The sequence below is a fragment of the Macaca fascicularis genome, chromosome 9, assembly GCF_037993035.2.
Source record: "Macaca fascicularis isolate 582-1 chromosome 9, T2T-MFA8v1.1".
Lineage (NCBI taxonomy): Eukaryota > Metazoa > Chordata > Mammalia > Primates > Cercopithecidae > Macaca > Macaca fascicularis.
In genome coordinates, this window is record NC_088383.1 from 131,572,227 (window position 1) to 131,584,266 (window position 12,040).

General features: G+C 47.5%; 1 protein-coding gene across 1 annotated transcript in view; it reads left to right on the forward strand.

Annotated features, from left to right (window-relative positions):
* Positions 1 to 12,040, forward strand: part of DMBT1 (deleted in malignant brain tumors 1) — an 88,464-nt gene that overhangs the window by 14,718 nt on the left and 61,706 nt on the right. The window contains exons 3-6 of the mRNA XM_065521562.2: positions 6,216 to 6,263; positions 7,645 to 7,692; positions 8,870 to 8,917; positions 10,684 to 10,731. Coding sequence (XP_065377634.1) covers positions 6,216 to 6,263; positions 7,645 to 7,692; positions 8,870 to 8,917; positions 10,684 to 10,731 — 192 coding nt within the window. The remainder of the gene's footprint in view (positions 1 to 6,215; positions 6,264 to 7,644; positions 7,693 to 8,869; positions 8,918 to 10,683; positions 10,732 to 12,040) is intronic.

Consider the following 12,040-nt stretch of genomic DNA (forward strand, 5'->3'; position numbering starts at 1 on the left):
TCCCTGTCTTGTGCCAGTTTTCAAAGGGAATGTTTCCAGTTTTTGCCCATTCAGTGTGATATTGGCTGTGGGTTTGTCATAAGTAGCTCTTATTATTTTGAGATACGTTCCATCATGAATGTTCTGGTTTCTACTGTGAGTTTCGTCTTCATTTTCAGGGATGCGTAGCCACGTGGTTTCAGTGGCCCCCTTCCTAAGCCATCAGGGCAGCTGGGGGAGCCCATCATGGAGCTCACATTCAGACTGTTGAGGCAGGTGAAGAGGTTCTCTGACATACAGCAAGTCCTGTCACTGGCCTGTTGGTTCCATTAGAGAATTCAAATCTCTGAACCATGATTGTCACTGCTATCAGGACCCACGTTTACAAAGAATCTGAAGAGCCGGGCATGGTGGCGCATACCTATAGTTCCAGCTACTCCAGGGCTGGAGGCAGGAGGCTCACTTGAACCTAGGAATTTGAATCCAGCCTGGGCAATACAGCAAGACTCTGTCTCTAAAAATAAAATAATAATCTGTCAAATGCCTTAATCCTCCTTTTACCAGGAAGTAAAAAGAAAAGGAATAATGAAAGAAAGTTGTTGGATTGTTAATAAAAATTTAAACATAGCAGACCTTTTTGTATCACATAGATTTTGGTATATAAACATCACAAAAGACAAAAGAATACCATCACAGGTCTTTTTTTCTAGCAAAATAAGATGATTGAAGTTCTTGCTGTAAAATATCATGTGATGAAATCCCTATCAAAGTGGGTAAGAGTACTGTATTTTATTTTTGTCCTTAGAATTGTATCATTGGCTCCTGGATTCTTGAATTTAAGAAATTCATCTAGGATATCATCATCTGAGGACTCATAGTCTGAGATTTTTGTTGTACAATCAATTCTACCATTATTTGTATCTGGAGTGCTATATCTTGTATCTTTATGTTCCTCTTCTGGTTCATCTAATTATTGCAAAAACATCTTCCTTTGTCAGTTTTCTTCTCTTTGCTATCACAAGTAGAAAATGAAAAAATTCTAATTCCTAATTGCATTCAATGAAAGCTAAAAGCAGACTATGAAGAAAGTATCTCTAGTCTTAAAAAAATCTTCTTGAAAGATAATACAATACTTTGGGCATGGAAGAATTATGACTTATTTCACTCGTTCATCTTCCTTCTAGGCAACTTGACCATTCTATCATTTTCTTACTATTTAATAATTGATGAATAATGATGCAATAATTTATTGGATGACAAAATAGTGAAATGTTTCAAGATATAGAAAAAATAAAATCAGGAGCCAATAATGAATCTTGGATTTATAAAAGGATCTAATGGATTCATATGGTGATTACAAGATAGAATGAGTTTTATCCTTTAAAAAAATGAATAAATGTTGTCTCTGACCTTTGAAAGACCTCTAAAATATATAAAAGTTGTGAAATATCAACAATCACAAGTATAGTTAGAGTTGCTCAAAAAGAAACTCAAAAGCTACAGTTGAGTCCGACGGACCTTGTCCAGCCTCACTGAATATAAAGATCTAGGGATCTCTAGATTTCCATTTGCTTCAAGATAGAATAAAATGTTTTCAGGTTATGGGTCAGAAGGAACAGAATATCTGACACTAACATATTTTCTTATTTAGGGGGCATCCGAGTGGTTGTTGTCAATGCCAGCTATACTCATATTTCAGACTGGACAACCAGCTTAAGCTGTCTTCTCTTGTCCAGCCCTTCTTTCCAAGCATAGATTACATCCTGTAGCTATAAGCTGTAGCGTTAGGGGCCTAGTAAAGAGACATATGTGCTTCATTACCTCTAAAATGATCGAACTCCTCATATCCAATCCCCTTGCTTTAATCTGCTATTGCAAAATTCATTTAGCAAGCACGTCGGAGACACACAAACCCAAGATTGAGCCACAGCGCCCTCTGGTGTGATTGTACGGTGAAGCGAAAGCCAATTTCTGTGACTCATAGGAAATCATTTCTAAACAGTGTTTCTAAGACGAATTTGCGTTCTTTCCAGGTGAGTGGATCCCAAGTACTGCAGACTACGTTAAGACCTTTTCTTCATTCGTCTTCCCCGGTGGGGTTGGCCAGTTCTCCTCTGCTGCTGTTGGCTAGTTGAGGCTGAGCACAGCCCAGGTCACAGAGCAAACACCCGCCTTGCGAACGCAGGAATGCCGGGGAGACAGGAGACGTGGGTGCCAAGACCTGGGGCGTATCCCAAGTGCACACTGGGTCAATCCCAGCTGTCGTTCCCCTTCCTCTTGTTCTCTGACTCTCAGTCATTTATCAGATGAGGTTAGCTTCAGTTTGGTGTGAGGAGAGATAGTTGAAAATAAAGGTCAGTACCTTTTCTTTCTTTCTTTCTTTCTTTCTTTCTTTCTTTCTTTTTTTTTTTTTTTTTTTTTGAGGCGGAGTCTCGCTCTGTCGCCAGACTGGAGTGCAGTGGTGCAACCTCGGCTCACTGCAATCTCCGCCTCCCAGGTTCAAGCAATTTTCCTGCCTCAGCCTCCAGAGTAGCTGGGACTACAGGCACGCGCCACCACGCCCAGCTAATTTTTGTATTTTTAGTAGAGATGAGGTTTCACCATGTTGGCCAGGATGGTCTCGATTTCTTGACCTCGTGATCCACCCACCTCGGATTCCCAAAGTGCTGGGATTACAGGCGTGAGTCACTGTGTCCAGCCCACCTTTCTTTTCACTAATAATGACAGGTATCTTGAAGATAACTAAACTCTACCAAGTACTTGCTATATACCATGCATAAAATGATTTTCATGTATGAAATGAATGGATATATTTTAAAAATACTTAAAATATCACCTGGCACACAGTAAGTGCCCAACTAATGCACATAGTGAGTGCTATTGTCATGAAATCTTCCCAAGAACACTTTGAGGTAAGTAATATGATTATGCCCATTTTGCAGATGGGAAAACCAGGGCACAGTTAGCTAATTTGTCAATATTTCTATGTCTAAGATTATGTGTCTGGTGAGTAGCAGGGCAGAGATTTGAGCCTAGGATGGGTGCCTCCTCCTACCCCTGTCCTGGTCTTTGACTTTGGCTAAATGTCCCCGCCTCTCCAGTGAGAGTGTGCAGACTTTTGTGCCTAAGTTTGATTTTTCAGGGTCTTCTATGTGTTCACTTAAGATGACTCTGCTCCTGGGCCCTTGGCCCTGTTGAGGTCAGTCCCTCCCTTTCCAAGACATGACTTGAGAGATCCAGAAATGGCCTGGGAAAGGCAGCTTTCTGACCAACACCCAGCAAGGGAGAGTCTGAGGCAGGGACACTGAGCACTTTTCTGGAAGGACCATTCACAGGGTGACCAGGAGGGGGCGCATTGCCCCGCTGCACCTCTAGGTTCATCTCTGTACCAGAAGAGGTGCAGATGGCATAGAAGATAGCGTGTTTAGCTCCTAAGAGGAGCTCTTCCGAATAAGTCCTCAGGTCTGAACAGGCATCTCCTCCGTGGATTATGTCCCTGAATCTGGGGAGGGACAGAGCATGGGAGGTCCTGAATGTATTTTGGGGATGCCCTGAAGATGGTGCAGCTGGCCTTTCCTCCCTCTGGGAGAAAAAGCAACCTGCCCCCTTCCCTTGCATCCCATTCCAGCCTCTCACTCTGTGACCACAAGTTTCTCATAATCTCAAACTCACCATTGAAAAGCCACACCCAGGATCTGGCTGGTACTCTCAGGATGGTGGGCTGTACCCCTCAGGACCTATGCCTCTTTTCCTCACACCATCAATGCAGCTTACCCCAGTGGGTGGTCTAGTGGCATTGTGTCAGGCAGGAACATGGTACTTATTGACTTCCCAGCATGGCCAGCTCTGCGGTGGGAAGCAGGCTGTTTCAGCCCCTCCCAGGATAGGAGGCTGGAAAAGTAGGTCAAAGCTTGCTCTTGGACTTGATCCTGATGGGACTGGAGAGTATATTGAAGCATTTTGAGCAAGGAATTGAATTGAATATATTTGTCCTTTGTAAAGATAAAACTTGAAGACCACCTGGAGACTGATGAATCCTCTTAGCACTGAAATGGGCACAGAGTAAGCACTCCATCAATGCTGGTTGAATCAATGAATGTGGATGGACTAGAGAAAGGAAGAGCAGAGACGGAGGATTCAGCTGGGAGGAGGCCAGGTTCAAGGGGATGAAGGCTTATCCCAGTGAAATGGCAGTGGGAATGACAAGGAAAGAATGACCTTGGTGATGTTAGATGTAGGACGTGAGGAGAAGGAGGAGTCGAATATGATGCCCTCGTTCCCAGCATGGTTGATGTGGAGCATGATGACATCCTTAATTCAAATGGAGGGAAGAGGCTGTGTTGAGTTTGGGATGATGTGGGGGATAGGATGGCCAGGAGGCCACTGAAAATGCTGGTCTAGAGCTCAGGGCTGGGCTGTCAGGGCTGAGTCAGGATCAGAGAGGTAGATTTGGGGGTCTTCTGGAAAGTTCTCAGAGTACATGAGGTTCTCCAGGGGGAAAATACAGAATGAGAAGAGGGCAAAGACAGAACGTGGAAGAACAAGGATATTTAAGGTCCTGTGGGGAGAAGGACTATAAATAGGCAGCGTGGTGAGAGGAAGAAGGGGGAGTGAGGTGGGTAGGGATGCAAGTCAAGGTGGCCAAGAGCACCAGGATAAGGGCTTCTCGCTGTGTCACTGCAGGTCTGCCTCTGAGACTGGTGAATGGAGGTGACCTGTGTCAGGGCCGGGTGGAGGTCCTGTACCAAGGCTACTGGGGCACTGTGTGTGATGACAGCTGGAATGCCCAGGATGCCAATGTTGTCTGCAGGCAGCTCGGCTGTGGCTATTCCGTGTCAGCCCTGGACGGGGCCCACTTTGGTCAGGGCTTGGGAAACATTCTCTTGGGTGACGTGCATTGCTCGGGAAGGGAGCCCTACCTGTCAAGCTGTCCCCACAGCGGATGGCATAACCACGAATGTGGCCACAGGGAAGATGCCGGTGTCATGTGCTCTGGTAGTGTGGATATCACCTTGCTCTGTGTATGTGCAACTCTGAGCCAATATCAACACAGATGAGCACGTGTGTGTATGTATGTGTGTGCTCTGCAGCTTACTTGCTTTGCAGTAAGTCATGTCTTAATTGATATTGGAGGGCAGGTGGTTACTGGCCCATTTCATAGACAATGAAGGTCAAGGGATCATCAGCCTGTCCTGAAGCTGGATGTAGTGGAGGCAGGCTTCAGTCTCAGGCCCCCAGAGCCTGCTGATGCAATCATCTCACGGACTGGTTCTGATGAGCAGCATCACGACCACCCCTGGCCTCGGATACCAAATAAATATCTTCCTAAGTGGCAGTTTCTCCTCCTTTAAAGGCTGAGGAAGATGGGGGGAACTTAAAACATAAATGTATACCAACATCAAATTGAGGAGTAACGCAAAGCATTCTCTTTATTGGGAATTAAATAAAGGATACTTAAAATCCTCAATGGAAAAGAGAACTTCTCCTGGACCCAACCCAGCAAATCTCAGTGCTGATGTCCTTTGTTCACATAGTGCCAGGATGTGCACAAAGACCAAGGGGTTCTTTGATCCACAAATAAACCTCCAAGGACACTGGCCAATGGCGTGCTCCCCAAAGAGGAGTTTTGGGTTAAACTGTCCACTTCTAGAGGAACCGTGGCATTTGCTGTGTGGACTGGCCTGAGCCCATGCCTCTGCGCATGGGATGTGCCCTTGATAATCCAACCACCATATAGGACTGGGCTCCCCAAGGGGGCATGGTTCTATATGCAGCCACTTTGTGAGTGGTTTAGTTTTGCATTCTGAAAAGGATAGTTTTCTTCAGAAACCACCTTTTTTCTGGTTGAATCACGTTCTCAGGGATGTTTCAGTGATGGTGAATATTTGTCATTTGAGGGTGTGTTTGAGCTATAGAAACGGCCAGGTGTTATTTGTCATCCAATCTTGTGACTAGGATGGGGCTGTGAATGGACTGGGTGACTTTTTGAATAGAGGCTGTGGCAGCAGAGCAGGTTGGGGGAGGGTAACAAGAGCAAAGGATGCTCGTGCGGCATCCTAGCCCAGCCTGGGGCCATTATGGTGACAGAGGGATTGACAGTTGATTGGCTCTTAGTAATGGAGCCTGCACTTAGGCCCTGTGCTTCCAGCCCTTGCTTGAGAGCTGAGGAAGCCATGGACCAGACCTCCCCAAGCAAGGGCTACCATTAATGAGCCCCTCCCTTCTCCACCCTGCAGGTACTGTGTTTCCCTCAGAGGCGCTCCTGGAGTCAACTGCAGCAGAAGGTAACATCTACTATGGGGGATCCCTGTGGGCTCATTACCCCACTGCACCCCTAGGTTCATCTCTGATCCAGAAGAGGTGCAGAGGGCATAGAAAGTAGTGAGCTGGCGTCATGTGCTCAGGTAGTGTGGATATCACCTTGCACTGTGTATGTGCAACTCTGAGTCAATATCACCACACATGAGCACGTGTTTGTACACTTGTGTGTGCTCTGCAGTTACTTGCTTTGCTGTAAGTGATGTCTTAGTTGATGTTGGAGGGTAGGTGGCACTGCCCCTATTTCATAGACAATGAAGGTCAAGGGATCATCTGCCTGTCCTTCTGAACCTGGATGTGGTGCAGGCAGGCTTCAGTCTCAGCCCCTCAGAGCCTGCTGAAGCAATCACCTCATGGACTAGTTCTGATGAGCAGAATCAGGACCACCCCTGTCCTGCGATACAAATAAATACCTTCCTAGGGAGAAGTTTCTCCTCTTTTAAAGGCTAAGGAGGATGGGGGAACTGCTGGTCCTTAAGACATAAATGTTTACCAACGTCAAATTGAGGAATAACCCAAGGCATTCTCTTTATTGGGAATTAAATGACAAATAAAAGATACTTAATATTCTCAATGGAAAAGAGAACTTCTCCTGGACCCGACCCAGCAAATCCCAGTTCTGATTTCCTTTGTTCACACAGTGCCAGGATGTGTGCAGACACCAAGGGGATTTTTAATCCACAAAGAAACCTCCAAGGACACTGTCCCATGGTGTGATCCCCAAAGAGGAGTTTCTGGTTAAACTGTCTACTTTGAGAGCAACTCTGGCATTTGGAGTGTGGGCTGGACTGAGCTCAGGCTACCATGCCTGGGGTGTGCCCTTGATAATCCAGCTACCAAGTGGGACTGGGCTCCCCAAGGGGGCATCGTCCCCCATGCAGCCGCTTTGTGAGTGGCTTAGTGTTGCATTCTGGAAAGGTTGGTTTGCTTTCAAAACCACCTTTTTTCTAGTTGAACCACCTTCTCAGGAATATTCCAGTCATGGTGAATATTTGTCATTTGAGGGTGTGTTTGAGCCATAGACACAGTCAGATGTCTTTTGACATTCAATCTTGTGACTAGCCTGGGGTTGTGAATGGACTGGGTAACCTCTTGAATAGAGACTGTGGCAGCAGAGGAGGTGGGGGTAGGGTAATAATAGTAAAGGATGCTCGTGTGGCATCCTAGCCCAGTCTGGGACCAGTACAATCAATCACAGAGCGATTGGCACATGGTTGGCTTTTAGCAATGGAGCGTGCCCTTAGGCCCTGTGTTTCCAGCCCTTGCTTCAGAGCTGAGGAAGCCATGGACCAACCCTCCCCAAGCAAGGGCTACCATTAATGAGCTCCTCCCTTCTCCACCCTGCAGGTACTGTGTTTCCCTCGGAGGCGCTCCTGGAGGCAACTACAGCAGAAGGTAACATCTACTATGGGGGATCCCTGTGGGCTCATTACCCCACTGCACCCCTAGGTTCATCTCTGATCCAGAAGAGGTGCAGAGGGCATAGAAAGTAGTGAGCTGGCGTCATGTGCTCAGGTAGTGTGGATGTCACCTTACACTGTGTATGTGCAACTCTGAGTCAATATCACCACACATGAGCTCATGTGTATACTTATGAGTGTGCTCTATAGTTTACTTGCTTTGATGTAAGTCATGTCTTAATTGATGTTGGAGGGCAGGTGGTACCGCCCCTTTTCATAGATAGTGCAGGTCAATGGATCATCTGCCTGTCTTTCTGAAGCTGAATGTGGTGGAGGCAGGCTTCAGTCTCAGCCCCCCGGAGTCTGCTGATACAATCACCTCATAGACTGGTTCTGATGAGCAGCATCGCGACCACCCCTGGCCTAGGATACCAAATATATATCTTCCTAAGTGGCAGTTTCTCCTCTTTTAAAGGATGAGGAGGATGGAGGGTTTTTTAAATCCACAAAGAAACCTCCAAGGACACTGTCCCATGGTGTGTTCCCCAAAGAGGAGTTTCTGGTTAAACTGTCTACTTTGAGAGTAACTCTGGCATTTGGAGTGTGGGCTGGACTGAGCTCAGGCTACCATGCCTGGGGTGTGCCCTTGATAATCCAGCTACCAAGTGGGACTGGGCTCCCCAAGGGGGCATCGTCCCCCATGCAGCCGCTTTGTGAGTGGCTTAGTGTTGCATTCTGGAAAGGTTGGTTTGCTTTCAAAACCACCTTTTTTCTAGTTGAACCACCTTCTCAGGAATATTCCAGTCATGGTGAATATTTGTCATTTGAGGGTGTGTTTGAGCCATAGACACAGTCAGATGTCTTTTGACATTCAATCTTGTGACTAGCCTGGGGTTGTGAATGGACTGGGTAACCTCTTGAATAGAGACTGTGGCAGCAGAGGAGGTGGGGGTAGGGTAATAATAGTAAAGGATGCTCGTGTGGCATCCTAGCCCAGTCTGGGACCAGTACAATCAATCACAGAGCGATTGGCACATGGTTGGCTTTTAGCAATGGAGGGTGCCCTTAGGCCCTGTGTTTCCAGCCCTTGCTTCAGAGCTGAGGAAGCCATGGACCAACCCTCCCCAAGCAAGGGCTACCATTAATGAGCTCCTCCCTTCTCCACCCTGCAGGTACTGTGTTTCCCTCGGAGGCGCTCCTGGAGGCAACTACAGCAGAAGGTAACATCTACTATGGGGGATCCCTGTGGGCTCATTACCCCACTGCACCCCTAGGTTCATCTCTGATCCAGAAGAGGTGCAGAGGGCATAGAAAGTAGTGAGCTGGCGTCATGTGCTCAGGTAGTGTGGATGTCACCTTACACTGTGTATGTGCAACTCTGAGTCAATATCACCACACATGAGCTCATGTGTATACTTATGAGTGTGCTCTATAGTTTACTTGCTTTGATGTAAGTCATGTCTTAATTGATGTTGGAGGGCAGGTGGTACCGCCCCTTTTCATAGATAGTGCAGGTCAATGGATCATCTGCCTGTCTTTCTGAAGCTGAATGTGGTGGAGGCAGGCTTCAGTCTCAGCCCCCCGGAGTCTGCTGATACAATCACCTCATAGACTGGTTCTGATGAGCAGCATCGCGACCACCCCTGGCCTAGGATACCAAATATATATCTTCCTAAGTGGCAGTTTCTCCTCTTTTAAAGGATGAGGAGGATGGAGGGTTTTTTAAATCCACAAAGAAACCTCCAAGGACACTGTCCCATGGTGTGTTCCCCAAAGAGTAGTTTCTGGTTAAACTGTCTACTTTGAGAGTAACTCTGGCATTTGGAGTGTGGGCTGGACTGAGCTCAGGCTACCATGCCTGGGGTGTGCCCTTGATAATCCAGCTACCAAGTGGGACTGGGCTCCCCAAGGGGGCATCGTCCCCCATGCAGCCGCTTTGTGAGTGGCTTAGTGTTGCATTCTGGAAAGGTTGGTTTGCTTTCAAAACCACCTTTTTTCTAGTTGAACCACCTTCTCAGGAATATTCCAGTCATGGTGAATATTTGTCATTTGAGGGTGTGTTTGAGCCATAGACACAGTCAGATGTCTTTTGACATTCAATCTTGTGACTAGCCTGGGGTTGTGAATGGACTGGGTAACCTCTTGAATAGAGACTGTGGCAGCAGAGGAGGTGGGGGTAGGGTAATAATAGTAAAGGATGCTCGTGTGGCATCCTAGCCCAGTCTGGGACCAGTACAATCAATCACAGAGCGATTGGCACATGGTTGGCTTTTAGCAATGGAGGGTGCCCTTAGGCCCTGTGTTTCCAGCCCTTGCTTCAGAGCTGAGGAAGCCATGGACCAACCCTCCCCAAGCAAGGGCTACCATTAATGAGCTCCTCCCTTCTCCACCCTGCAGGTACTGTGTTTCCCTCGGAGGCGCTCCTGGAGGCAACTACAGCAGAAGGTAACATCTACTATGGGGGATCCCTGTGGGCTCATTACCCCACTGCACCCCTAGGTTCATCTCTGATCCAGAAGAGGTGCAGAGGGCATAGAAAGTAGTGAGCTGGCGTCATGTGCTCAGGTAGTGTGGATGTCACCTTACACTGTGTATGTGCAACTCTGAGTCAATATCACCACACATGAGCTCATGTGTATACTTATGAGTGTGCTCTATAGTTTACTTGCTTTGATGTAAGTCATGTCTTAATTGATGTTGGAGGGCAGGTGGTACCGCCCCTTTTCATAGATAGTGCAGGTCAATGGATCATCTGCCTGTCTTTCTGAAGCTGAATGTGGTGGAGTAAAGGATGCTCATGTGACATCCTAGCCAGCCTGGGACCAGTACAATGACAGAGCGATTGGCAAATGGTTGGCTTTTAGCAATGGAGGGTGCCCTTCGGCACTGTGTTTCCAGCCCTTGCTTCAGAGCTGAGGAAGCCATGGACCAACCCTCCCCAAGTGAGGGCTACCATTAATGAGCTCCTCCTTTCTCCACCCTGCAGGTTCTGTGTTTCCTACAGAGGCGCCCCTGGAGTCAACTGCAGCAGAAGGTAACGTCTACTATGAGGGATCCCTGTGGGCTCATTACCACTCTGCACCCCTAGGTTCATCTCTGATTCAGATGAGGTGCAGAGGTCCTAGAAAGTAGGGTGCTTAGCTCCCAAGAGGGGCCCTTCCACATAAGGCCTTAGGTCTGAACAGGTATCTCTTGCATCGATCGTGTCTGAGACTGAGGAGGAATCAACTTGAAGATACATCTCCAAGGAGTTCTCAGTGGACTCTTGTTTCTAGAGATTCTGTTATCCTTGCTTGTTGCTCGCTCCTGTGTTCCTCACCCAGCTGTGCTCATCTCTGGCCAGCCTATGGTGCTGGATCTCTGGCTACAGGGCCTTGAGAGGCAGGTGCCTACCTGCTAAACGTAGCCAAATTGCTAGGACAGCATCCTTGCCCTTGCCCTTTCTTTAAGCCCATGTTAGGCCACCCTTGTTTCTTCTTAACAGAGAGAAATCACAATCCTTCAACTCATGGGCATCAGAGGTCATGTACTTCCCCCTTGGGTACCTCCAGTGAGAAATCTGGGAGACATAGTCAATACAGCCTGGGATTCTGGCAGTCTGGGCTTTGGGAAGGGAAGTCACTTCCCATTTCCCATGGGAAACCTTGGCCCTAGGAGAAGCTCAAGGACAATATTCTCACCAAAGCCTCTGCCCTGCCCAGGGTTGGCATGCAGCAGTTGGGAATGCTGATGGTACACGCATCAGGCCCTCCCATTCCTCAGGTCATCTCTTTCCTCTCCCTCTGGCCCATGGGGTAAGGCCTGACTTAACCTCTTTCTCTTTCCTATGATTAAGGACACAGAAGACACTAGAAATGAGGGTGAGACTGGCTTTATTCTGACTTAGCCATGTCCCTTACCAAGATTCCCACATTTTCTTATTTGCAGCAGCTATAAGAGGAGAATCTGTTCCTTCCTCTGGAATGGTTTCCCCTGAGGACCCTGTTACATGTTAAGAACCACATCTTGGCCTGACAAGCCCTTTGGTATAACTGGTCCAGCCAAGGATGGGAGCAAGAGGGTGGAGGGATTTGGCTGATCTGCCTGTCACACAGGATTGCAGATAGGACTTACTCGGAGTTGCTCTTATCAGGAACTCCAGTGTCAGGTGGGAGTCACATTTCTTCTAGATATAGAGACCTCATGTGGAAGCCCAGTGGAGAGCTCAGACAGAAGCTGAGTGCTGTGGCTGCAGTGGGTTAAGGGTAACTCTCAGATCACTTCCTCTCCAAGCCCCAGTTCTTGTAGGTCAGTTCTTGTAGGTGCCCTGGACAAATTCCAGGGCTCCGGAGCAATTCAAAAAC